The sequence below is a fragment of the Nelusetta ayraudi genome, unplaced genomic scaffold, assembly GCF_046127955.1.
Source record: "Nelusetta ayraudi isolate G7.1 ecotype Tasmania unplaced genomic scaffold, CSIRO-AGI_Nayr_v1 ptg000022l, whole genome shotgun sequence".
NCBI classification, from domain to species: domain Eukaryota; kingdom Metazoa; phylum Chordata; class Actinopteri; order Tetraodontiformes; family Monacanthidae; genus Nelusetta; species Nelusetta ayraudi.
The window spans coordinates 6,197,218-6,221,788 of NW_027466072.1; the positions used below are offsets into that span (position 1 = coordinate 6,197,218).

At 50.2% G+C, this 24,571-nt stretch overlaps 1 protein-coding gene across 5 annotated transcripts in view; it reads left to right on the plus strand.

The window, feature by feature from the left end:
* pcdh7b (protocadherin 7b) overlaps window positions 1-23,280 on the plus strand; it is a 103,136-nt gene extending 79,856 nt beyond the window's left edge. For 2 of the 5 annotated variants that reach the window (XM_076028384.1, XM_076028383.1), the window contains exon 3: window positions 18,673-23,280. In XM_076028384.1, the coding sequence (XP_075884499.1) occupies window positions 18,673-19,208 (536 nt within the window). In that variant the 3' untranslated portion in view covers window positions 19,209-23,280. Of the gene's footprint in view, window positions 1-17,376; window positions 17,396-18,672 lie in introns of all 5 variants that reach the window. The other 3 variants (XM_076028386.1, XM_076028385.1, XM_076028387.1) reach the window with 3 other exon arrangements.
* The last annotated feature ends 1,291 nt before the right edge of the window (window positions 23,281-24,571 follow it).

The window sequence follows — 24,571 nt, forward strand, 5'->3', positions numbered from 1 at the left end:
GGAGAACGTTGTCACCAGCCAAATCAGTGTTCAGCGAGTGTTCACGGAAAGGACTCTTGACTGATAAACAAGCTCCAAACGTGACATATTGAGGAGAACGAAACTGATTTTGTCGCTGATTTGTCACCCTGGCAAGCGTGCCGTCGAGACTACGGGATATAAACGTCAGCGTGAGTGAGTTGAGACGCTCGACCGTGCTCGTTTGTAACGGCAGTGAAAAACTACAGAAGGAGCATCGATGGAAGGGAAGAGTTGGACTGTGTCAGTCGTGTATCAGTCTGTATCAGTGGTGAGTCGTGGGGGAATCAATCCCTGCGTTGTTCTTCACAGACAGACCCAATCATACCAAAGTCTACACATATCATTTTCTACTATTATTATTGTTATTATTAATTTGAAGGTCCTGCTACAGATGAAGAACATTCACAAAGTTCCCAAAAAGTCTCGGCAACCTTGATGGACCGCGCCATGCGTTTTCTTTCCCCCTCTGATCTCCAGAGGCCTCAGCAAGGAGCTCCGCCGCACACAAGGAGCCTTTAAAAGCACCTGCCAAGTTTACGGCGCAAAGATGTCAATAAATCTGGCCTGCTAATGTACCTCGGAATCTCTCTCTCTCACTCTCTCTCTCTCTCTCTCTCACTCTCCGTCTACACCGCTTGCTCCCTCTCTCTCGCTCAGCTCCGGTTCTAATATTAATGAATGTCAGTCGAGCGCTGCCATGGGCAAAGATAGAAACATGTTCTTTCCGCTGTGCTAACACGAGCAAGCCCTCCTCCAGTTTCTAAGTGCACCTGGGAAAGAGGGTGTTGGGGGTGTGTGTGTGTGCATTGGTGGGGGGGGGGGACACTAACTGAGCGAGCAAAGGTGTAAATTTAGATGGGTGGTAGACAAAATGACGGACAGAATAATTGCGGCTTTAGTGGTTCCCATAATTATAGGAAAATGACATTAATGAGAAGTTGAGTTTTTTGATTCGGGAGCCTTCGGGCTATTTTTATCGCCAGCTCGCGAAACTTGGTATTTGTAGCGATAAAGAAACTCTCTTCTGTGTGACCCCCACCGAAAAGAAATTGTGATAATGAGGCTTCGCCAGCGACCATGCGGCCATTAATATTTGATGTGTCTGTACACACAGGCGCTCGCACAGGCTCTTAAAATTAAAAAAAAAAGAAAAAGCACAACATGTAAATTCTCCAAAGTTGTCACATACAAGCTTGCTTGTGTGTCTCCTCCTCTACCCCCCCCCCCCCATCCCCCATCCCCCCATCCCCCATCCCAGCGCTCAATCTCCCCCCGAGCCACGGCGGCGGTCCGTGAGGGAAAACGCGTTTTTGGCCTACATCCTGTCGTGGAAGTCGCGTGGCTTCTCGCCGAGGCGGCGTTCGCTTGTTTCCGTCCTTTTAATCATCCTAATGCAACCTCGCTCCGTCTGCTCTCTGAAGTCGACCACAATCGCATACACACATAAAAGGCGAGGGGAGAAAGGAGGAGGCGCCGCAGGTCCCCGGGGCCAGAAGAATATCTTAATTGAAGAATTCTCCAACTCTGTATCTTTTGCGTGCTCGTGGGCACAGTCGTACACACATTCCCATAATTCAGGGCGCACGTCCGTGAAGGCGACAGATACGGGGCGGAGGAGAGGGTGAGAGGGGGAGACACGAGGCGGCTGGATGGCTGATGTGTCGCCGCGTTGAATCAAATTAAACAGTCATTTTGTTGCACAGAGCGTCATCTTTCCCTCGCTCTTTTTCTTTCTTGTACTTTTTTTCCCCTCCTTTTTTTTTTCCCCGAGTGCTGCGCTTTATTAGTATTCGGCTCAGACGCTGCTCCGCTTTCTTCTCTCCCTCCTGCTCTCCCATAGCCTCCCGCTCTCTCCTCCTGGGAGTTGAGCCCGGTGCATGTTAAGTGATAGGGCTTCAGAGTCTTACCGGCGGGGGCGAGAGCGCCACATAGTGCGCCGCCACGGAGGAGCGCCGTGTCGCCGAGGACGAAGAAGAAGAGGGAGGACGAGGAGGAGGAGGAGGAGGAGGAAGAAGAAGAAAAAAATGAGAAAAAAAACTGGAGAGGAGAGACGAGGCCCTTTTCGAAAACCCAGCAGCCCGTGTAGGAATGATCAATCTCATGAATTTGCCAATAGGGAGTCGTTGGCCGATCAGCAGAGACAGAGGCAGATAATGAGAGAAATAAGGTGGTGGTGGAGGAGGTGGAGGGGAGGATGACTCGGGGAGATACCAAAGAGGTCATGTTGAGACGTATTGGAGGGAAAATGAAAAAAAAAAAGAAAGCAGAGAAAGATTGAGTGAGCGTGAGAAAACGGATTAGCGAAGACAAAAGAGCAGGTGAGCCTTGATAGACAGAGCCGCCGTGAAAGGAAAGTATGCGAACATGGGTGTCTGCTGTGATAGGAGAGGGAGGGGTGGGGGGGGGGTGGGGGGTTGGGGGGGTTGGTGAGAAATGGGCCCCGGTTCCCCGCTCTCTTTTTTTCCACCTCTCCTTCTTCTTTTTTCACGCTTTGTGTCCTCCGCCTTGAGAGCCAGTCGCTCGTTTGGGCGCCGCTGGAGCAGGATGCATGTTTGTGGTTTTCTGCGTGTCAGGCGTGAGCAGGTCCTGGTGCAGGTAGTGACACTGCAGTGCGTGCGTGTGAGGTTCTAGGGGGGAGCGGCGGTGGTGTCGTGGTTTAAGAAGTGGCCGCCCTAAATTCAGGTCCTGGTACGGCCCGGGGCGAGTCCCCCGCCGGCGGCAGCAGCGCGGTATGTAAATGTCAGAGGAGGGAGGCAGCGGAGTGAGAGAGTGAGAGGCTGTCTGGCCCTGTTAGACGGGACATGACGGCTCGTCGTGGTAGTGGTGGTGGGGGGTGGGGGGGCGGGGGGATTGTCAGCCTCGCCGGTGTCAACATGAGCACATCGCTTTGGACGCACGCAACATTTTTCCCCCTTTTTTTTGTTTTACATAGAATTGAACTCAAGAGAGAAAGAGGAAGAAAGGACTCGATGGGGGGGAAACAAAACAACTTATCGTTTCTGTCTTGCCCAAAATATGTGGACAGACTTGTTCCTGTTTTCCCTCCAAGGTGGTTAATCCACCTTGGCTTCAGGAACACGGCTAAGTTTGTGCGACAGAGTGGCGGGAGTCTGAAGTCGTTGATCATTTTTCAGAAGTGGGATGATGAGAAGGTCACTTGTTGTTGTTGGCTGCGTGCGCTTTCGTGCGGGATAACCTCAAGTCGCCGAAAGTCACAAGTAACTTTATGAGGCATGAATATCTCTGTGGCTCCACTGCAGCCCTTGGAACGCCAGGAATGCACGCTCTACAGTCACCCGCGTCGCCTTCGAAGTGCGTAAAGAGCAGCATTGCATGTTTGCGAGTTTAGGCGAGGTTATCGGCGAAGGACGACGACTAATCTGTCTGCTTTTGTGTTGTCTTGACGCGCAGTCAGCGTCTCTGTTCGTCTCTGCCTCTTTATATCTGCTCATGGACGTTATAATCCACTTGTTGTTTGCCAATAACAAAAAGGCATTGTGATGTAAATGCTAATTAAGGGGCCCGTTGTCTGGATCATCAAAGGCGGGTAATGACGGATTACGATTGCTAACTTTTCTTTTTTTTTATTACTCATGTCATTCAAAGTGGCGGACGAGGCAAAAAGTCTTAGGCAACTCTTTTATGTTGGAGGGGCGCTAAAAGGCAGCGATAATATCCAATGACATTTCAGGCAACAAGGTGCTTTGAAGGGGGAAAAACAGCTCCGGCAAAGAATAACATCATAACAGCGTTTTGTGGCTGTGTTTGTGTGTGTTTGTGTGTGTGTGTGTGTGTGTTGGGGGAGACCTTGACTGACCCCCGGCTTGCTTTAACACTCCATAACACCTCCAGTGATGAATTGGAACATCAGTCGTGGCGCCGCGGCCGTGTTTCAAAGAATTATGGAAGTGATCCGCACACGGGGAGGCCGGCTAGCCGCCGCAGATGTGAGCTGAACTTCCAACACAACTTCAATATGACGGTATTCCCACACAGCGGAAAAAAAAAAAAAAAAACGTGTAGATTTTCTCCTCTTGCGTTCAGTCATTCCAGGAAGCATCGAGAAGCATCGTGGTGCAAGTTGGTAAACCATTGCAGCAATTGTGTGTGTGTGTGTGTCTCTGTGTGTGCTAAGGGTGTCAAACAATTTTTTTTAAATTGCGATTCAGCTCTGAAATTCCATAGTTAATCGTGATTAATCACATTTTGAGGTGCATATTAAGAATTTTGTTATTTTTCATTTTTTATGGCCAGAATTATGACCAGCAATTCTTCCCAGAGCATCTTAGTCAGCAACCAAACTGACACATTTTATTTTTGACGTCAAATTTCTTTCAATTTTAAACACACATAATAAGTCAGCTATTCAGCCAACAGCAGTGACTCAATCCATTCAGGCATGAATGGATTGAGACAATCCAGACAGTCTGCAGTCACCAGCAGTTACGTCCATGTCTTTCTTTTGACGAAGCCGCTCAGCATTTGAATTGTCTTCTGACTTGCACACTACTTTTATATCTGCTTACACAGTCACACATGCCAGTCAGGTTCATTCATCCCGAGCGGTGATGCCGCGACAAACAAACTTATTTCGAACCTCTGCTCTGCTCCCTGTGTCTAACACGGCTGCAAATCCCCAGAAAGCAACACACTCACCCGTGTTCCAGTGTCCACCCAAGAATCCAGCGAGGAGAGTCGACATTATTCAGCTGCAACCGCCTGGATTATAAAATAAATAAATAAATACATAAAATGTGCATGACCTTGCAGTGGGGAGGTTTGCAGAATTGCAGCATAAGTAGGAAAAAAAAAAGTGAATAATTCTTTAAAGTGTAGCCTGGGGTGCTTTAGCATATTAGCATATATGCTAGCTGTGGCGGCTGTTCGTGCCTGCCCCCCCCTCCCCTCTTTCTTTCTTCTTCTTCTTCTTTCTCCCACTGTGCTTTTAGCACACCCAGTTTGTCAGAGGGAGGCATCATCCTTTATCGGCACATTTCATGTTTCCCAGAGGACCCTGTGAAGCGGGTGATATTATTGAGGAGCGCTGAGCCTTATTAAATTCCCAAGCATATTACCAGTTCTCCCTCTCTCCCTCAGACACACACTTGCATCTCTCGCTCTCTCCACACCGCTCGCTGATTGCGTTTCTCTCCCGCTTAATTTGGCCATGCGCACCCGCCGCCACCGCCGCCGCTCCCCTCTACCTCCCTCCCGCCGTCTCAAGAGGAAACAAAGGAAGTAAATACATGTTATTGCCCCCCACCACCCACCACCCACCACCACCACCCACCCCAGCTCGTCTTCAAGTGGCGTTCGCAGCGTGTCCCTCCGCCGAGTGCCAGACCCTCGCATGAGTCACCCGCTCGCTTTGTTGCCGTCTGGCCTCGGCTCTGCCGTCCCTATTCTTGGAGAATTCTTTTCATCAAAAGCACAGAGATAACGCTAATCTTTCAACCGGCGAGCTGGATAGAAAGCAAATACTGTGTCAGCTTCGCCGGGCTTAAGTTGGGAGTCGCCCTGCAAAGAAAAATAGAATTTCTTTCCCCCACTTTTCCTCTATTCTAGCACTGTTTAAAGAAACTGATTCAACGCCCCCCCCCGCAAAAAAAAAAAAAATTGAATATTATTTCCACAGCGACTACAACTCCCCTTTCCCCTTTGTGATGACAGTTGTTCCGCAGGGATGGGAAGTGGATGCAGTCCATGAGAGGACGACTGAGATGACGAGGCGCTTTAGATTTTGTTTCATCCAAAAAAAAAATGCAAATCCTTATTCATATCTGAAAACACATGAATAATAACTCTTCAGGGACTTTTCAACAATACATACATATGTCGGTATTCTGATTTCTGTTGCACACTGGGCCTTTGAACTTGACATCCCTCCGCTCCCTCCTCGACTTTACATGGGGGATGTACGTTCACCAGCTCGCTCTGCACCGCCTCTTCCCCCCCCACTCCTCCCTCTCTCTCTCTCTCGCTCTTTTTTTTTCTAATGGCGCCGCCGCCGATGTTGACGCCTCTGTCTGCCTCGCTGCGAGGGAAGCCCATTTACATTTGACCTTGCACGCAGCAATTGGCGAAACGGAGCTTTGCCGAGTTTTTATTTCGGTGGAATGATGTGCTTTTATCTCGGATGCGACAGCCGAATATGAATATGAATACATGAAAAGAGCAGTTGAGTCAGATCAGGTCCCGATATTCATGAGGATTATATACATAATGCGTTTCACTGGTTGTGGCCGAGACCTGTGCTACATGTTATTATGTCAGTGGCCCGCGTGTGTGTGTGTTTGATTTTACGTACTACACATGCACACACAGCCCTCCAGGGCCTGAGTGACTAACCTGGATGTTTTTTCCTCCTGCGCGCGGCGGCGTGCTGGATGGCTGTGTGAGGCGGCGGCTGGCTGGCTGGCTGGCTGGCTGGCTGGCTGGCTGGCTGGCTGGCTGGCTGGCTGGCTGGCTGGCTGGCTGCGGCCCTGCAGGGAGCTGCGCTCTGAAGCGAGACACAACTTCCCGTCTGCGCAACACAAACCATCCGTCCTCTGGATACAAATGGAGTCCGGGAACTCCAGGAACTTCATCATTGTTCCGTGTCGGAGCGCGAGGATGGCACCGCCGCCGCCGCGCACGCCGCTTGACGCCATGAAAGTTTGATGCGGAAAATATCCTGTCAGCGCTGTATTTTTAATGGGGGCGCACACGGATGCGGGGAATTTGAATCAGAACGAAACCCCCCCTCCACCACCGGGCCCTGTCTTAGATCCGCCCAAACAGCTCCTGCACCTCAAGGTCCGACTCTGTCGCCGCCACCCCAGGTTTTTCAATCACGGGTAGAGAAAAAAAAATAGTTCTATTTGTCTCCCGAAGCGGCGGCGCTCCGACGGCTCTTTGGGATGCATCTTGGAATACTGAAACGTGGCACTGCAGGGTCACACTGCTGCTGCTGCTGCTGCTGCTGTTGTTGTTGTTGTTGTTGGCGTCGTCGTCTGGTGCATATCATTCCGTTCTTCAAGATGAGTCTGGCCTTTTTTTTTTAGCTTTTTCTTTTTTTTTAGCTTTTATCGGCCTTCATCTGCAGTCCGGCCCACGTTCCTCCCACTGGTGATTGATATTTTGGAGACAACAGTGGGACAGAAAACAGTTTGGAGTTCCGACGCTGGGCGAAAGAGCGGCGGCGGCGGCAGCGGCAGCGGCGATCAATGTGAATAAATATTTCCCACCGCCCAGGAGCATTGGAATCAGGGAGAGACAGGGGGGAGGGAGGTGAGGGGAGGCGGGAGGGAGGGAGAAAAAGGAAGAAGGAAAAAAAAATCAATTGGTTGAGAGCACTGCGAGAAAGAAGGCGGCGGAGGTGGAGGGTGGGAGAGGAACGGGCCTGTCAAGCCGGATGACTAATGAAGCATGTTTGCAGCACTTCAAAGGTGGAGGGAGGAAAAAGGCACGGTGAAGTTGCGTTGTGTACTCCGTGTCGTCTTCATGCCAAATTAATTTCAGTTTCGCGCGAGCCAGAAATAGTGCACAGAATTCTCAGGCAGGCAAAAAAAAAGAAGAAAAAAAAATAGCAGAGAGTCCTTTGAACCCGTGAGAAGTGATTCACCGGCGCAAATTGAGTTTTCAGGAAGTGTCCGTCGCTCCGGCTCCCAGTACCTGGAGTTGAACTTTAGCTCCTGATCAAATCAATTCTTATTAAATCAGAGGCCATATTAAGGCTCGCACGCAGGACGGCGGCGAGAGCAGAAACGGGTCGTCCCAACAAGCTGGTGTGCGAGACGCAGCGACAGGCGTTCCGGGACGACCTCCTGAGGTTGAGACACATGTTGCGCAATCGTCGCCTGAACGCAAAAACGCACATTTTCTTGAGCTCGTCATGCCAACGCAGATCCGAGAAGTGGGAGTGCGGGAGACGTCGGCAGTGGGGAACTGGGAGGCGGTGACTCCAGTCCACAGACTGCTGCTGCTTTCACATCTTCCTCCAGCGTTGATCTCGCATTAGAAGCCGAGGAGCTCAATTTTCTTACACGGCCCGGCCGGATTTTTTTCCTCCCCCTTCCGAGTCGGGGCCGACTGTCTACTCAATTTAGCCGACCGACTGGACTCCAGTCATGTGGTATTTATATTCCACATCCAGCCATTCCGGCTCAGTGTAAGAGAGACAGAGTGGCCGTGTTCCGGAGTTACTGCCCACCTGTCCGGAGCCCGGCCACGGCTCAGGATATGGATCTCTTTCCACTCCGTCTGTCTCCCCACTGCTCGCTCTCGTTATTTTGATAGGGGCTCCATTTACTTTAAATTGACTCATTTTGTCAGTGGGAATCGGAGCGGTGGAAACTGAAGAGGGGGAGACGGGCGAGGCTGCCGCCGCTTTGATCCCGCCGACAGGCAGCGTGAAAAGTGCATTTCATAAAGGATGTTCGCCTGTGATGAGCACGCCAGAGTGACAAATTGGACCCTGGGTGCTTTAAATAATACACTGTGTACGGCTCCAGCCGCAGCGCCGAACTCCCTCACCGCTAAACTGCCCCTGCCGTGTGTGTGTGTGTGTGTGTTCCGGGCTGAAAGCCTGGTCACTCACTCCAATCAAGTTTCACTTCCAGTCCTCACTCTTCACTCAGACACAAACCGCTCTCTGGAGTTGCGTCCGAGCTGCAAGGCAGAGCTCCGACGGACGTCCGCATTTGGACGGAAAAAACACTTTTGGAGCGACGACTGAAAAGAGGCGCAGCTCCAAATCCTGCTTGAGACGTACCAGGCGCTGATTTAATGTCTGGCATGTCTGGCGCATCAAAGTTGGTGACACCAAAAAAAAAACAAAAAACACAAAAACAACCCCTCAGCCGGGCAGGAAGTAGAAAAAAAAAAATAAAGATGATGAAAATGTGTTAGATGGGCTCTTCTCTGCTTGGCGCTGCATAATTCAGCCCAACATGCAAAACCTCTCAGGGAGTCGTGGACACACACACAGCTCATACGTCCTTGTGTGGGAACCATCATGCATATAAACATAAGGTTGGTTGGGGGAGGTGTGCTGGGGGGGTCGGTGGTTAAAAAAAAAAAAAGTACATACATATACGTATATACATATTATACATATATATATACATATATATATATATATATATATATATATGTATATATATATATATATATATATATGTACATGCATTATTATCTGCTCCTGTTGACGGTGTGGATGCGGACGAGCTCGCACGTCCACGCCAGCGTGAGCAGATAATGGCCTCGGCAGCTCGGCGATGCCTCTGCGATGGGATGCCGGATACGCCAACGCTGCGCACAGCGGCTCTGATAAGTGGACCACGCAGCGCTGCAACACCCACACCAAGCAGGACGTCTTCCTGTTGCCTCCGTCCGTTTCCACCCAAAAATAATAATGATCACCCAACGGACACACGTCTGAGTTGAGGGTGCTTCGCTGTCCTCAGTCGCCCAGGTCGTCGATCTTTGTCGTCGTCGACGTTCCCGATCGTATCGTGGTGGAAGAAAAGAGTTTGGACAATTTACGATTCTGCCGTACACTGAGTTACAAATCACTCTGAAGCCTCCGAGTGCAATTTCTTTTAGCGCAGCGACCCGCAACCCTTCTGCACGTGCACCAGTCTGTCCAGGTCAAATCTGGACCTTTCAGCAAGATTGCATTTGTTTCAGTGTGTCTGACACACACACACACACACACACACACCTTTTCAAATTCACTCACTCACTCACACACACACACACACACACACACACACACACACACACACACACACACACACACACATATATCCCTGTGCAAATATTGCCGGATAACATTTGAGATTGTGTACAAATTAAAATAATATCTAAATTACAGACATATTTGATGGATATTTTGGACTGTTTTCATCTGCAGACCATTTTTCCAGAATTGGCAACTGACTGTGTGTGAAACAGACTCTGAGCTCCACTATTATTTATTCTCTACTTCCTACACGACATTGTTCAGGATTATGTGTGTGTGTGTGTGTGTGTGTGTGTGTGTGTGTGTGTGTGTGTGTGTGTGTGTGTTTGTTTTTCTATCCAAACAACGCCGCCACCGATAACTTTCTTTATTGTCTTCCTCTTTAAGACAGGCCCCTCCCCCTCCTGGGGATCAGCTGAGTCTTATCCGAGCTTTAATCTCAATACCGAGTGATCTGGTTATTGCTTGGCACACTGAAAGTTAAATTTCTGTAATGGCAGGTCTTATTTCAGAGAAAATCACTCACTTTTTTCTCCTTAAAGGACTAGTTTTACCAATTCAATGTTGAAAACCTTGTGCATTCAGGCTTTGGTAAGATTTATAGCCAGTTTGCAGACTCATGGACAGAGAGAATTCCATCCATGTATGAACACAGCGAATATTTTATGAAAACCATGAAATGATCCCCGCCGCTTCATGTGAAATTTGACTGCCGTGTCCTTCAGACTTCTGGTTGACACCGTGGCAGAACTATGGAGGATAGACCAAGCTTCTTTACAATGTTTGGAATCCATTCCTGCTAGAAGCAAAGTGTAGTCAGAAAAATAGTCTGACGCCGCACAGTAAAGTGCACTGCATGAGCAGCGCTGCAGCCGGTCGGGCAGCGAGTGCAGGCGGTGCGATCCGGACCCCAGTCTGCAGTCGGAGGCGGTGAATAAGGTTGACAGCACAATGCCTCTCTGCTGCTGCAAATCCAATAGTGTGCTCCGGGAGGGAACAAACTGTGGCCTATCAGCGAGATAGTCTATAATCCAGGACACCTTGGTGTTATCAGGCTGCATCACTCCGAGTCTCCGCCTCAGCAAAAGTGGCTGGATGCTGTTTAAGGCTCTCAGGAAATAAAAGATCCGATTTTTCACGGAGCACCTAAAGCCACTCCGGGAGCTAACTGGATCTGCTCAACGACCAGGACTGTACCATAGGGCTGTTCTTTTCGCCTGCGTGTGTGTGTGTGTGTGTGTGTGCGTATGTCTTCCGCTGCCTTAATGCAAATCCAGCTAATTGACGGCACCGTTGGTTTGAAACCCGACGCTCGCAGAGGGCGTCTGCATTCGAGCAGCGGCTCGCGGCGGGAGGTGCTAGCAGCGCCGAGGCACCCTGGCCAGGCTGAAGGACACATTAAAGAGGTGCTGGAGAACCTGTTTGCTGACTGGCACATCCAGCCGACCCTTTCATCACCACACCCACACCAGACATCTGATGCCGTTTGTTTTTAACCAAGCCAGTAGGGGTCCAAGTCTGTTCTGAAGGGAAAATCATCCCTTTTTTCAGTTCCCCTTTAGTTTATACTCCAGTGCCGTGTGTGCAGTTGCTGTCACTTCCCCGCGTCTTGTAATGAGGAGTTGAAAAAAGTGCCTTCTTATAAGGAAGATTATGTCTTTGGGGTGATTCTGACGGCAGGAAGGAGCCGTGCCAGTGCCAGCGGAGAGTCTAAGGCGCGATTTAAAAGAGTCGATGGCGCAGACAGGATGCAAATGCTCGGCTCCATCAGTTACGTCAGCCCCGCCTCGCCTCGCCGCTTCCTCCTTCGTGTGTTTCCAACCTGCTGAATCACAGAAAAGCCAATCCCCCCCTTTGAAAACACAGGCCCTGGGATACTTCTTTTATTTTTCTGGCCCGGAGTGGGGCTCTGCGTGCCGGCTTTAGAAGCCGGCCTACACACACTAGGAATAAAAAGAAGGAAAAAAAAAAAGCAGTCAACACGAAAACCTGAAAGCAGCTCGTCCCCACGGAGGTCAGCGTAATTACCCCCACCGAGAAATCTCCCCCCTCGACTGCAGCTCCACCGCTTGAGGTCGTGACTCAGTGCGGCCGAGGACGCGCTAGCAGCTGAGAGCTAATAGCCACACTCTGGCTGACAAGGACGGCGGCGGTGGACAGTGGCTGTTGTCGGGCTGACTCACGCTGGCTATCTAGCCAGGAACCGCTAAGCACTCATCACCAGTGGAACTGCTGCTTTCATTAAAGCCCGAGCTGTGACCACACATCAAGAGGGCGGGCTTTGTTTTGAAGGGATCATTTTGAAAAAAAAAAAAAAAAAAATCATCAGTATATGATGAGCCTAATGCTGGTCGCGCGGCAGCGTTCCGCCTACAGTCGAGAGAAAAACACAGCGTGTCTCCATACGGCGTTGCCTTGGAACAGCTACGCCAACACCCGCTTTTTAGCCAAGCGTTCCCCAAGGGCACGAGATGGGCGAGAATTCCGACGCAGCTGCCTGTGTTTAACGCGCCCACCAGAACTTGCTGCGTGAAGGCTTCCTCAGAGACGCGTGCACAGCGAGGACACGGCAAAATGTAGGAGGGCACTGCGGCGGCGGCGAGATGTGCGCACTCCTGGCTGGAAGGCTACAGGGGACATGAAAAAAATCAAACAAGAGCAATGTGGAAACTTAGGTTTGGGGTGAAACATTTTATTCCCTTACTATTAATATATGCCGGTGACATTTGAGAGGCAGGACTAAAAAGTACAATATTTTATAGCTGCCTTAATGAGCTTAACTTGATCAGATTTACATTGACTTTGAAAGCGCAGAAAAATAACTGTCGCATTGTGGGACTGAAGGCTTCACCGTGATTCAGATTCCTTTTCTCTCTTTGGTTCCACCTATTGCTCAAATCTGCGACGACAACGGCAAAAAAAAAAAAAATACCACTGACTTCACCCCCTCCTCCCCCCTGGACTTTTTTTTATTCCGGCGCTGCGGATTTAATCGAAATTGTATTTTGACAAATAACCATTTAATGGTGTAAAACAGGCCATTGTGCGAGTGTGCCTGGGAGTGTGCGATAAGAGCAACAGTGGAGAAGAAGCAGTGACACTTCTTTTTCTAAAGAGCGGCGAGAGAGTGAGGCAGACAGAGGAGGGGAGCGATGATGTTGGAGGAAGAATGTCAGAGGAATAATAAACAATATATATCCATATATATACAGTATATGTATATATATATATATATATTTGGCTTTTCTTTCCCCTCCCTGATTTAAGTCTTCGCTCACACACACTCACAGCCGCTCAGTAAAGCCCTGCCATTTTCCTCAACACCCACTACCCTCTTTTGTCTTATCAAATAATGCCGCTTCTCCTCCTCTCCGCGGCCCAGAATGCATCGGCGCGCGCACAAGCTGCATGCTTAATGCACAGAATTCTCGCTCGGCGGCCGTGGCGGCGCCCCGAAACCGGCTGGAGGACGGCGGCATTGTTTTATCGGCGGCGAGCAGCGCCGCATGTGTGCGCCACAGCAGAGCGGCTAACGCTAATCCTTGCGGGTCTTCCAGAGCGTTTCCAACGGGTTGCCAGGCTTAAGGACAAAAAAACTAAATAAATAAATTAATCTAAAAAAAAAATAAAACATAGCCCCAACACTTCAACTTATATTGTAATTGGGGTGTTTTTTCAGTCATAAATGAATTACACAGATGGAAGTTGCAGCTGGTTAAGGTGATTATGAGCGTTGCGCCTCAAAGCCTTGTGAGAAAATCCCTTTGTTTTTTTGAAGATTCCCTCGGATTCCAAAAGACTCCTCTTCATTTTCTTTGTTACACCCCCCACCCCCCCCCACCCCCCCACCCCGCCACCCTCCCCTGCACCCGCCATGAGTCAGCCGATGTTTCCAGCCTTTACCGTTTAGTTGTCTTGTGTGTGTGTGGCAGGAAGCCAGCACCATCACTCTTATTAGCAGAGTGGATGAGTCACCGGGCTCGGCTCCTCTGCACATTATGCTGCCGTTGTTCCACTTATAGACGAGGTCAGGGGTCACAAGTCCTCTGAGGACGGCGGCAGAGAGAGTATGGCTCGCCGCGAACTCCACCTGCCGTGCTGGCGGGCGGGTTGGGGGGCGGGGGGTTGGGCTTTGGCTTGGACTTAGCGAGGGAGGGGTGGGTTATTTATGGGCCTGAGTGCTGCTTGGTGCAGCGGGCGGAGGCAGAGTGCGAAGCCGCGTCTGATAATTGGCCGAGAGATCGTCGGCGCAATGAAATTACGCCGCTTAATCTCCCCTCAGTTAATTAGCACGGGAGGCCGCGGCGGCGCTGCCGCTCCTCCAGGGGGAGCGGCGAGGCAGCCTGGGCGCCTCTCCTCTTTTCCGGGCTCCTTCTCCTTCGTTCCTCGAAGAGGAAGCAGCGAAGGAATGAAAAGCCTCCTCCAAGACGCCGACGGTCTTCATGTCGGCTTTAATGCCGAGTCTTTGTTGCGTGCGGAGCTCAGGAATCTGAGCGAAGGGGGGTGCGCCGCGAAGAGAAGGTAACGCGCGTCTCTTCTCACTCTCTCAACCTTCTCCTCCACTACCCACCTCCCCCCCACCCCCCCGCTCCTCTCGAGGCACGGCGGGCTCCAGATTATTCCCTCAGTTGTCCTTGCCAGGCAGTAAATACTTCAAGAGGCTCAGAAGGCAGAGAATAGATCACCTGCCGCCTTCTTCCGGGGGGGGGGGTTGTTGGGGGTGCTGCGGATGGAAGCGGGGAGTGGGGGGGGCGTTGGGGGGGCCCTCGCCCGGAGGTTCGACCCGCGGGGTCCCCGACAAAGGCAAAAATGTTTTTGCACGTTCGGCTCGTTCACGGCACAGACAAAAGCGTGGCCGTCGTCTCCCCTTCCGGCCACCAGGGGGCACTGCGGCCGGCTCGGCGACAACTTGCATTTTTTGTGTTTATCGGAAAGGTCGGCGCCCACCGCACCCCCGACAGAACCCCCTCGGCCGCGGGGCCCCAGCGACTCCAGGGGGGAGGATCGGCTCTGGTGGCGTAATTAGTCGCCGACTTTCACCTAATTAAGTGGCGTCGCACCGGAGCGGAGCGGCGGCGAGGAGCAAGAGCAGGGGCGGCAGGGGCAGCAGGGGCGGCAGGGCGGAGTGGTGGAGGAGCTCCTATCACTCCCCCCGCTGGTTCTCTTATCGCTTTGCATTCGTCCCTCCCTCCTCCCTCGCTCGCCGCTCCCCTGTTTTGTCTCGAGTGTTTCCAGCAGCAGGGCCCCCACTTTTACTTTATTTCATATTTTTTATCAGTTTTTTCAGGATGGGGGAGTGGGTGGTGGTGGTGGTGGTGGGGGTGGGGGTGGGGGTGTGGGATAAATATTTCATTTTGCTTCCTGCAGCCGCTGGCAGTAATCTCTGTGACACGCAGCGGCGTCGGCTGTCATCTGGCGGCTGATTGCTCCGCAGCGAGAAATAGATCAGTCGGCGCGTCGAGGCCTTTGATGACGGCCGCCAGCCAATCAACCGCGCGCTGCCCCCCCCCCCACACACACACACACACACACGCTCAAGCGTCCCCTTGTGCCTCCGTCCGGCGACCTCGGTCCGAGTCAGATTGATGAGCTGAGGAGAGTCGGCAAAGAATCAGACGACGGCCGAGCAGCAGAGCTGTGATCACATTTTCCTCCCTCTGTTTCTGCTTCTCCTCCTCCTCTTCCTCGTCCTCGTCCTCTTCCTCCTCCTCCTCCTCATCTCCCCCCTCCTCCTCCTCCTCATCTTCCTCCTCCTCCTCCTGTCCCGTCAGACTCAACTCTCCATGGCTGTGGTGTGTTTGGCCTCACAGGCAGCCACACTGTCTTCTCCGCTCAATCTGCTCTCTCCCGCTCTCTCTCTCTTTCTCTCTCTGCTCCGCTCTTCCTCTTTGGTCTCGCTCTCTTGTCCTCTCCTTTTTTCGCTGTCCTTCATCGTCCTCCTCCTCTCTTTCCGCTCCGACCCCTTTCAGCCGCTCGACCCGACTGCGATTTCTGTCAAAGACATGCACGCACATGCCCAAAAAAAGAAAGAAAGACAAAAGGCACGCCACCTTTGTTTCGTCCTTTCCCATCTTCCTCCATCCCTCCGTCCTTCCGTCCGTCCCTTCCTCCCTTCGCCTCGGTCAAATCTGCCGGCCGGAAAAAAGAGGGCAGAAAGGTCGACGAGCTGCAGCCTGAGCAGCAGTGCAGTGATGGAAAAGTACATGGAGAGGACGGGGGGATGGAGGGATGGGCAGGAGACAGGGGCGATGACAATCTAAAAACCCTCTCCTCTTCCTCCTCTTCCTCTTCCTCCTTCTCTTCCTCCTCCCTCTCTTCCTTATCTTTCTCCTCTTCCTCTTTCTCTTATTCTTCCTCCTCCATCATCCCAGAGAGCACCTGAGTCTCTCAGTCTAATTCAGGCCGTGGCAGTTTGAAGCAGCCGCTGCATTGAGCCTCTCAGCTGATTGGTTGGCTGACTGCCGGCCAAGAAAAGTCCACAATGGGCCTCTGGCCCACTTTCAGCCGAGTGAGCGGGGCCGCGGCACTGCGATCTCTCTGCAGCGCCGCTGTGTCACCTTAACCCCACCCCAAACCCCACCCCCATCCCGGTTGTATCTTTTAAATCAGTGTCGAAGTTGTTGACCCGCCGCATATTTGGAAAAAAGGAAAGGTTCTCTTGTTCTCGCACTGGGCTTGTTGGAATGTGACTGGGTTGCTCCCACCAGGCATCTGTTGGTCTTTGTCTTTAGGTGGGAAGAGCTCCGCCCCTTCCTCCCTCTGAAGGGCCAAACAGGAAGTAGTGAGAGGCCGTAGTGGGAAGCTGAACCTGATGCATCTCACGCGTCACATCGCCACCCCTCCTCCGCCCCTGAATCCCTCCGCTCATCATTCCCACCACATCAGCCGGCACGTCCGTCCACTAACCTGACGTCCCTGACTCCCAAGCCGTCCCTCCTCCAGTTTGTCAGAGTGTTGCTGCTGCAACACTTCTCTCCCCCTCATTTATTTGGCTATTTGTGTTTCATTAGAGCGAGCGGCTCCGTTGTTTGGGTCAGCTAATGACAACGGATAGGGCGGTGGGCAGGCAAAGAAAGAACATATTTAATTTTTTCTATCAGGTGGCAGGCAGCTGCTCCCAGAAGGCACTGGCACTGCGCATCGACTGGCAAATTATCAGTCGAACGCTTTTAATTCGGGGACGAAAAGGTAATCATAGCAAAGAAAAGAAACAACAAACCAACAGATTGTAGGTGCTCGGCAGAAGCCAGGTTCCTGGTGGTTCCTGGCAGCGGAGGGACGGCACTCACTGTGAAAACGCTGTGAAACAAGTGATTGACTAGCAAACTAAAAAAAAAAAAAAAAAAAAAAAAAATACTCAAAAGCAGAAGGACAACATTGACTTTCATTCTGCTCGCTTTTGTTTGTTTGTTGTTGCTGTTGTTTTTCTCATCATTTCCTCCGTCTCTGCCGTCCTCGTCTCGGCTGCATCGTCTCCTCGTGTCTGTGCTCTGCATCAACCCCGTGTCTCAGTGCTGCCACACAGTCGCAGAAATGATCATCGCTTCCAAAATCATAAATCATCTAGAAGCTCCTGCACAACTGCAAAAACCTAAAGAGTGATTTCTGTTCTATTTTTTTTTCTCTTACAGGAGAAAAAGAGCATTAAAAGTAAGCCGTGCTCCAAATTCTCTCTTTGATTTTCTCTGCTTGGCTTGCTTTGCACTCACCCCTCTGCTTGAATTTTGATTTTCTTTTTCCCCCCATACTGCTCATCGGGTCATGAATAAATTACATCTAACAAAGCATCTCAGTAATAACTGGCACTCTTGCTAAGTTTGCACTGCGAAAGGTCTGAGTGCTCCGAGTTACACCCCCGACCCCCCCACCACGCCCCACCCCCCTGCCAACTCACATCGAGCCGGCCGATTGGCTAAGGCTTTGCTACTCGGAATGCAGAAACAACAACAACAACAACAACAACAACAACATCTCTCACCGTCGCTGCACGCAGGTCGACCCTGTGCACTCTCCGACACTGGCGGCGGCGTCCAAACCTGTCGTCCTATTGTGGCCGTTAAGCGCATAATTTGCTTCCCGCAGTAATGCAGCCGACGCCGTTAATCTGAGGCCGGCCCCCAGCTAGGTAATTGGTTCAGACCTCTATTAGTGGATTTAAGGGGATATCGGGGCGCCTTAGCCGCACAAAGCTATTAAGCTACTTAGATCAAAATGTGATTGCCGTCTGTCAATCAGCAGATAAGCAAACATGGTGTTGTTTGCCGCCCCCCCCCCCCCCCCCCGCCCCTGCCCCTCCCTTCCCAAACATCCCCGCCCACTCACGCCGCACCCGCGGCGGCTGTGCATTGCATATCTCGAGATGAAGGCAAAACGAAATAAAATCAAACCCACGCTGACCTCGCCGACCCCTTTTTTTTTCTCGCAACTGCTCACAAACGGATTGTTTTTTGTTGTTTTTTTAAGCATGAAGTTGTTTTGACTCTGACTCACGCCACCTTCCTTGGATTTTTGTTGCCTTTTCTTTTTGAGTTTGACGCCGTTTTTGTTGCTGTTGCTTTTGTTTTATTGATTTTTTTTTTGTGGCGAGCCAAACGTTATTTTCCAGAATGTGGTTTGCATGAAAGCATAGAACTCTTAAATTCCATAGCAGCTGCTGAGCCCCTGCGAGTGTCGGCAGAACTCACCTCGCTCACCGCCGCCGTCCCTGAGGGCGTTAACGACCCTCTCAGGGAAGATAAAACACATATATACTTATATTAAACTCACGCACCGCGTGGTGCGGAGCAGTCTCCTAGCGGCCTGGTCATGTGACACACAGCGCACCCAACACTTAGCGCCAGGAAAAGATCATCTTCTATTTTCCCACTGTTTGCCGGCAGCGGGCGGCCGTGGCTCACGCTCTTCCTCTCCCTCTTCTGCCTCCACAGACGCCCGGCCTCTGCCTGACGTAGCCATGACCGGCAAGTGCACCCGGGAATGCGACGAGTACGGCCACTCGGACTCCTGCTGGATGCCTGTGCGCACGTCGCCCGAGCGGCGGCCATCCAAGTCCACCACCATCCCCCAACAACAGCAGCAGCAGCAGCAGCAGCAGCAACAACAACCAAAGCTTTCCACTTTCATGAGCGGCAACGGCAGCAGCAGCAGCAGCAGCGGCAGCAGCAGCAGCAGCAGCGGCGGCGCCGAGCAGCCCGGCAGCCAAGAGACCCTCGCCATGGCAGCCATGGCCAACGGAGACCCGGCCGCCGCCCACATGATGGGCGACCGCAACCGCAACCTGCTCAACAGGAAGATGGCCTCCTCCTCCTCCTCCTACGAGGCCTTCGGCTCGCCCTCCTACGGCCCGCCGGGCGGCGCCGAGGAGGTGCTGGGCCACCCCACCGAGGAGATCCCCCTGGCGCCCACCGGGGAGTACAAGCCCACGTCTTGTGGCACCCTGACGCGGCGGGAGGTGTACCTGTGAGCCAGGAGGGACGCCTCCCCGCCGCCACCGCCGGCCGGGCGAGGCAGAGCTCAGACTCTCCAAAGACTTTTAGGACGATTCCTGAAAAAAAAAAAAAAAAAAAAAAAAGAATTCGAGAAAAATGAAAGGCGGATCTGTGTGGACGTCGTCCCACTTTGACTGCGGCCACAACCCCGAGGGAGGAGGAGCGGCCGCTGAGGGCGGCGCCGGGACCTGAACCACGGCTGCTCTGCTGGCGAGTCGGCCTCTTGGGCGCCACCTGCTGCCTGGCAGTCAATCTGTACAATAACCGAGTCATTTTACATACACAGACACACACACACACACGCACACTACATGCATGCATTCCCCCACCACCTCTTCTCCCCTGGACGAAGACCACTCTGTACAAAAAAGACAGCTTTCTGTTTTGTTGCTTGATTTTCTAAGTGGGACTTGGACATGCTGGACTCTTTTGACTGGGAGTCGAGTCTCCTCACGCCTTTTCTACTGACAGTCGGCCTCGCCGCCCAGTGGCCGCGCACTCTCACACGAACTCTCAGCGGACTTTGACTTTAGATGCGGTGAGAGCTCCAGAGTTGGGACAGACCACAGCGAAAAGACTGAACCCCGAAAACGCTTTGCAACACTCGTCCCGGACTTCTCCTTCTTCTTTTTGAACGGAGATTCCACAGAACGACTCGGTGCAGGCGCAGTCTGCTGCACCGCTGCCTAACCACCACACACACACACACACACACACACACGCACACACACACACACACACACACACACACACACACACACACACACACACACACACACGCGCACACACACACACACACACACAGACACTCACAGCGTGATAGACAAAGGACGAAAAACACGCTGGCGTGTGCACACTTTATATGTACATAAACATTTAACCACAACTACACAACAACAACAACAACAACAACAACCGCTCACATTCCATTTTTTTTTCTTCTTGCAACTGAACACAATTTTTTTTTTTTTTTTACTATCTTTTCATTTGGACTGTAGGACAAATCCCTCTCGCAAAAAAAGTAGGGTCGCGTTATCACCGTCCACGCCTATGTGTGTGTGTGTGTGTGTGCAGGGTAACGCTGGTCTATACAAAGCAGACGCCGAACCCCAGTTTCTTCTTTCGGTCAGCAGACGTTAGTGTTAACGTGCACACGGATCCATCCTGTCGAGTCCGGAGGCGTCGCTGTGCACGGAGCGGCGCGTTCCAAACAAGTCCAAATCCGGTGTGCGTCCGGGGGCCCGACACGCAGTATCTAACGTGAGTGTTTTGGCTGTATTTGGTGTTCACTGTAGATATACATGGGTACTCGTGTGCTCGGCAGTGTGTGAACACGGCCAGGCTGATCCTACAACAGCAGTGAAGACACTTTGAGAAAAAAAAAAGAAAAGAAAGAAAAACAAATGGAGAGCGAGAGAGAAAAAAAAGATCCGTTACTTTTTGTACTTTTACTTGCTTTCCTTCCTGTGTTGTGTGATAGACTGAGCAATAAATACCACGACGTACGTACGCACCACCGACAACTCCTTTCCGCGCTTCTTCTCCAGCCCCCCCGCCACCGCCAACGCTGCCGCCGCACGCGAAACGTGCCGCGCGGCCCCCCCCGTAGCTCAGCATCTTTGAGCACGAATGTAAGAATCAGCTCAACGCAGAACAATCAGGACCGCCAGAGAGGTGCCCTCTGTTGTCGCACAGGCTACAGGGGAAATAAAAAAAACAAAAACAAACAAAAAGGTGAAACCAAAGCTCGGCGAAGAGGAGGGAGCGTTGCGCGGATCCACGCGAAGCGGCATTTTCTCGGCGGACTTTGCTTTAAGAAGGCACAAAGGCTAAGATATTTTGTTTTTTTCTTGTTTGTCTTTGTAAACATGAAGGATAAGAATGTGAAGCTTCACCCATTAACGTCTGCAAAACAAACCCAGACAACAACAACAACCCTCTTCACACGCGCACACAAACACACACACACACACAAACACACACAAAACAATGTTTGGATGTTGTGCCTCCCCGTCCACCGTGATGTTTCTTTTCTCAGCCCCCACAGAGGCGCAACATCTCGTGACTGCAACAAAAGCAAAAGAACATCAGATGCAATGGAACTCTTTTTGTACGTTAGCAAAACCCCCTTTGGCTTGACCGGAGCTGCTAGAAGTTTGATTTTTGTCTTTTTTGCATTCCGGCAATCTCTGTAAGTACTACTCGTCGTTTGAAAGAAAGTGCTCCTATACTTATCAACTGTATACATATATATATATATATATAAATATATAGTTACTTTTTACTGCACGCTTAATGGGAACTTATTCACATACACCGCAGATGAAGAAGGATAAAAAAAAAAACCTGTGAAATAAAATGTACAAAAAAAAAGAAGTTTTTTTCCTGTTAACATGGAACTCCACCCTGTTGCTTGCTTTTGTTTTACCTGGAGAAACATGTAGTACAACTTAGTACACCTGTTACAACCATAAGCCCTTTTTTTAATGAAATATTTATACACGCCGTTTCTCGTGTCAACATTCAACCACAAATATCCCCAATGTTATTTAAAAAAAAAGACTTTTGTATCGTGATATTTGCTTTTTTTAATCTTCATTTTGTGTTTTATTTTGTAAGCCTCTCACTGATTTCCTACATGGCAGCAGCCGTTACAGTGGAAACGATCACGACAATGTACAATGTGTGTGTGTGTGTGTTTTTGTTTTTTTTCTCTATCTGGTGCCACTTTGTATATTTAGAGTGCTTCTGAAAAAAAAAAAAAAAAAACACAGAAAAAGAAAAACAACAAAAAAACAACAAAAAAGTAATACTAGCGTGAATGCAAATATGCAATTGTGCCTTTTATACCTGTAGGTATGATTAAATGTTGGTCTGGAGCGGTGCAGCAGACGGAAGTTGACTTACAAAAGTAGGCGGTGTGGCTTTTTGCAGCCGACTGAAAAATACATTAGCATATTTAGCTAAGATCCCATGATGTCAAAGGCTCGTGGTGGGTGGGCGGCTGGTCAAAACGCCGGCGGGAATACATTTCCGAAAAAGCGGGGATCAACTATCATTCCTAGCATAGCGCATTATCAAATGAGTACAGGTACACTCAAAAAAGTTGCTTGTTGGTAGTAATAATACTGATATAATGGATTTAGTTTGTTTGGCTTTTTTATTTTCATTTTATTTGTATTTTTTTTGCTTTTTTTTTGTTTTGTTTTGTTTTTTTAACCGAGTCGTGTTCCGCTCATGTACATGTGCGACATCAGAGGACAGTAACCTTTTTGGTGCATGAAACAAGCTCGGGAAGTGGATATATAGAGTAAAACAAGGTGGCGGAGAAGTGGGACTTTCACAAAAAAAACAAAAAAACAAAAACAAAAAACAAATGGATATTTGACTGAATCAAGTAGAGTCGGCATAGGGATAAAAAATGCTAATGTGATGGTACTCTATGAAGAGTGGAAATGAGATGGAGGGAAAAAGAAAAAAAAGGGAGAGTGGCTGACAGAGGACACACTTCAGGATGTGCAGCAGAAGGGCAACAAAAAAAAGAAAAAAAGAACAACTTGGATTTACCACATATGCATTTCAGTGGATTTTCAGCAGGCAGTAGCGAGGTGATGCTGAGCAGAGAGCCGGCTGTGTTGAGGATGAAGGCGGGTGGAGCTCCAGTTCCCTTCGCATCACACGCACCCGCCCCCTCCTGCCCCGCCCCCACGCCGCCGCATGAGGTGTGCGCTCCGTCGGCGCCCCCCCGCCCCCCTTCTACATATAGCTTTCACAGTGTGTGATGAGATTTGTAATATTAACCATTACTATTTGTCCTGCGACTTGGATGTTGATATAGAAATCGAGGAACAAAACTTTATCATCGTTTAATATGAGTCACTATGCACGCAGCTTAGCTGAACATGGCAAAAGTGTATTGAGCGCAAGTCCACTTCTATTTATGAGATATTTTACATAATTTAAGTTGCTTTTGTACAGGTTTGTGTAAATAAATTGCTTGTCATTTTTGTCTCTGCAGAAATTAAAATATAACATGGTAAAAAAAAAAGAGTGTGCTCCTGGGCCTTTCATTGTGTCAAGCGCCAGTTCCCATTCAGAACTCAGGATATACAACATCCATCCATCCATCTTCTATACCCGCTTATTCCAATTCAGGGTCACGGGGGTCTGCTGGAGCCTCTCCCAGCTGTCTTAGGGCGAAGGCAGGGGACACCCTGGACAAGTCGCCAGTTCATTGCAGGGCCACATAGAAACAGACAACCATTCACACTCACATGCACACCTACGGACAATTTAGAGGGTTCAATTGACCTCACATGCATGTTTTTGGAGTGTGGGAGGAAGCCGGAGAACCCGGAGAGAACCCACGCAGACACAGGGAGAACATGCAAACTCCACACAGAAAGGTCCCAGGTCCGGGCCCCGGAATCGAACTCACGACCTTCTTGCTGTGAGGCAGCAGCGCTAACCACTGCGTCACCATGTTCTAATATTCATTTGCAAAAAATATGCCTTTTACGAAGCGGTTGGCTTAAGCATAGACACGCGCTAGCAACCGTGTTTGCAGTTTCTGCACAATTCTTCCGATTGCCACTTGAGGGACTCTGCATTTCTGCACCCGCGTTACCGTCAAAAAGCAACACCCACAGCCGAGTGATGGATACTTGTGAACTCCCTGGTATCTCTGCAATTCTACTTTGACTTTGGCTCAAATATTTATGGAAAAAAAAATCAAACCAGGCTGGGTGGGTTTTTTTTTTTCTTTTTTTCCAGAGGTCACCGGTTCAAATGTACACTAAACTTTCAGTTGAAGTTGAGAAGCTACTCTATGGGCTTTTTCTTTTTTTTGATGGTCAAAGGTAAAGGCTGACATGACCTCTGGTGGTGTAGATAAATACACACAACAAAGAGCACCAGCTACTGATTATTTAAACCTACTTTGCTCACTGTATTGATCTACTGTGCCTCTGTGTTGATATGTGGGTGTGAGGAATCCATCAAGTCTGACTTAAGAGGCTTTTCATAGCATTATCACGTGGGAACCTGAGCTTCAGCTGTTCATCACTGTATTTTTTTTTTTTTTTTAACCAAAATCTCAGTCTGTCATTACTTGGATGGCTGGACAAAGTACAAAGTCCCTGGTGTGAAGGTATTCATCTGCTGCCCACCCAGCACAGGTTTCTTCCAATGTTCCCTCCACTCAGAGAGCTCCTTTGGGGAATGATGGGCGTCTGAGCTTCCAAATGTTCCACAGACTTTAAAGAGTTAGCTGCTAACTTTGCTCGACTTTTCCAAGGTGGGTAGCTGCGAGTGGGATCATTATAGCTTGCGTTTCAAG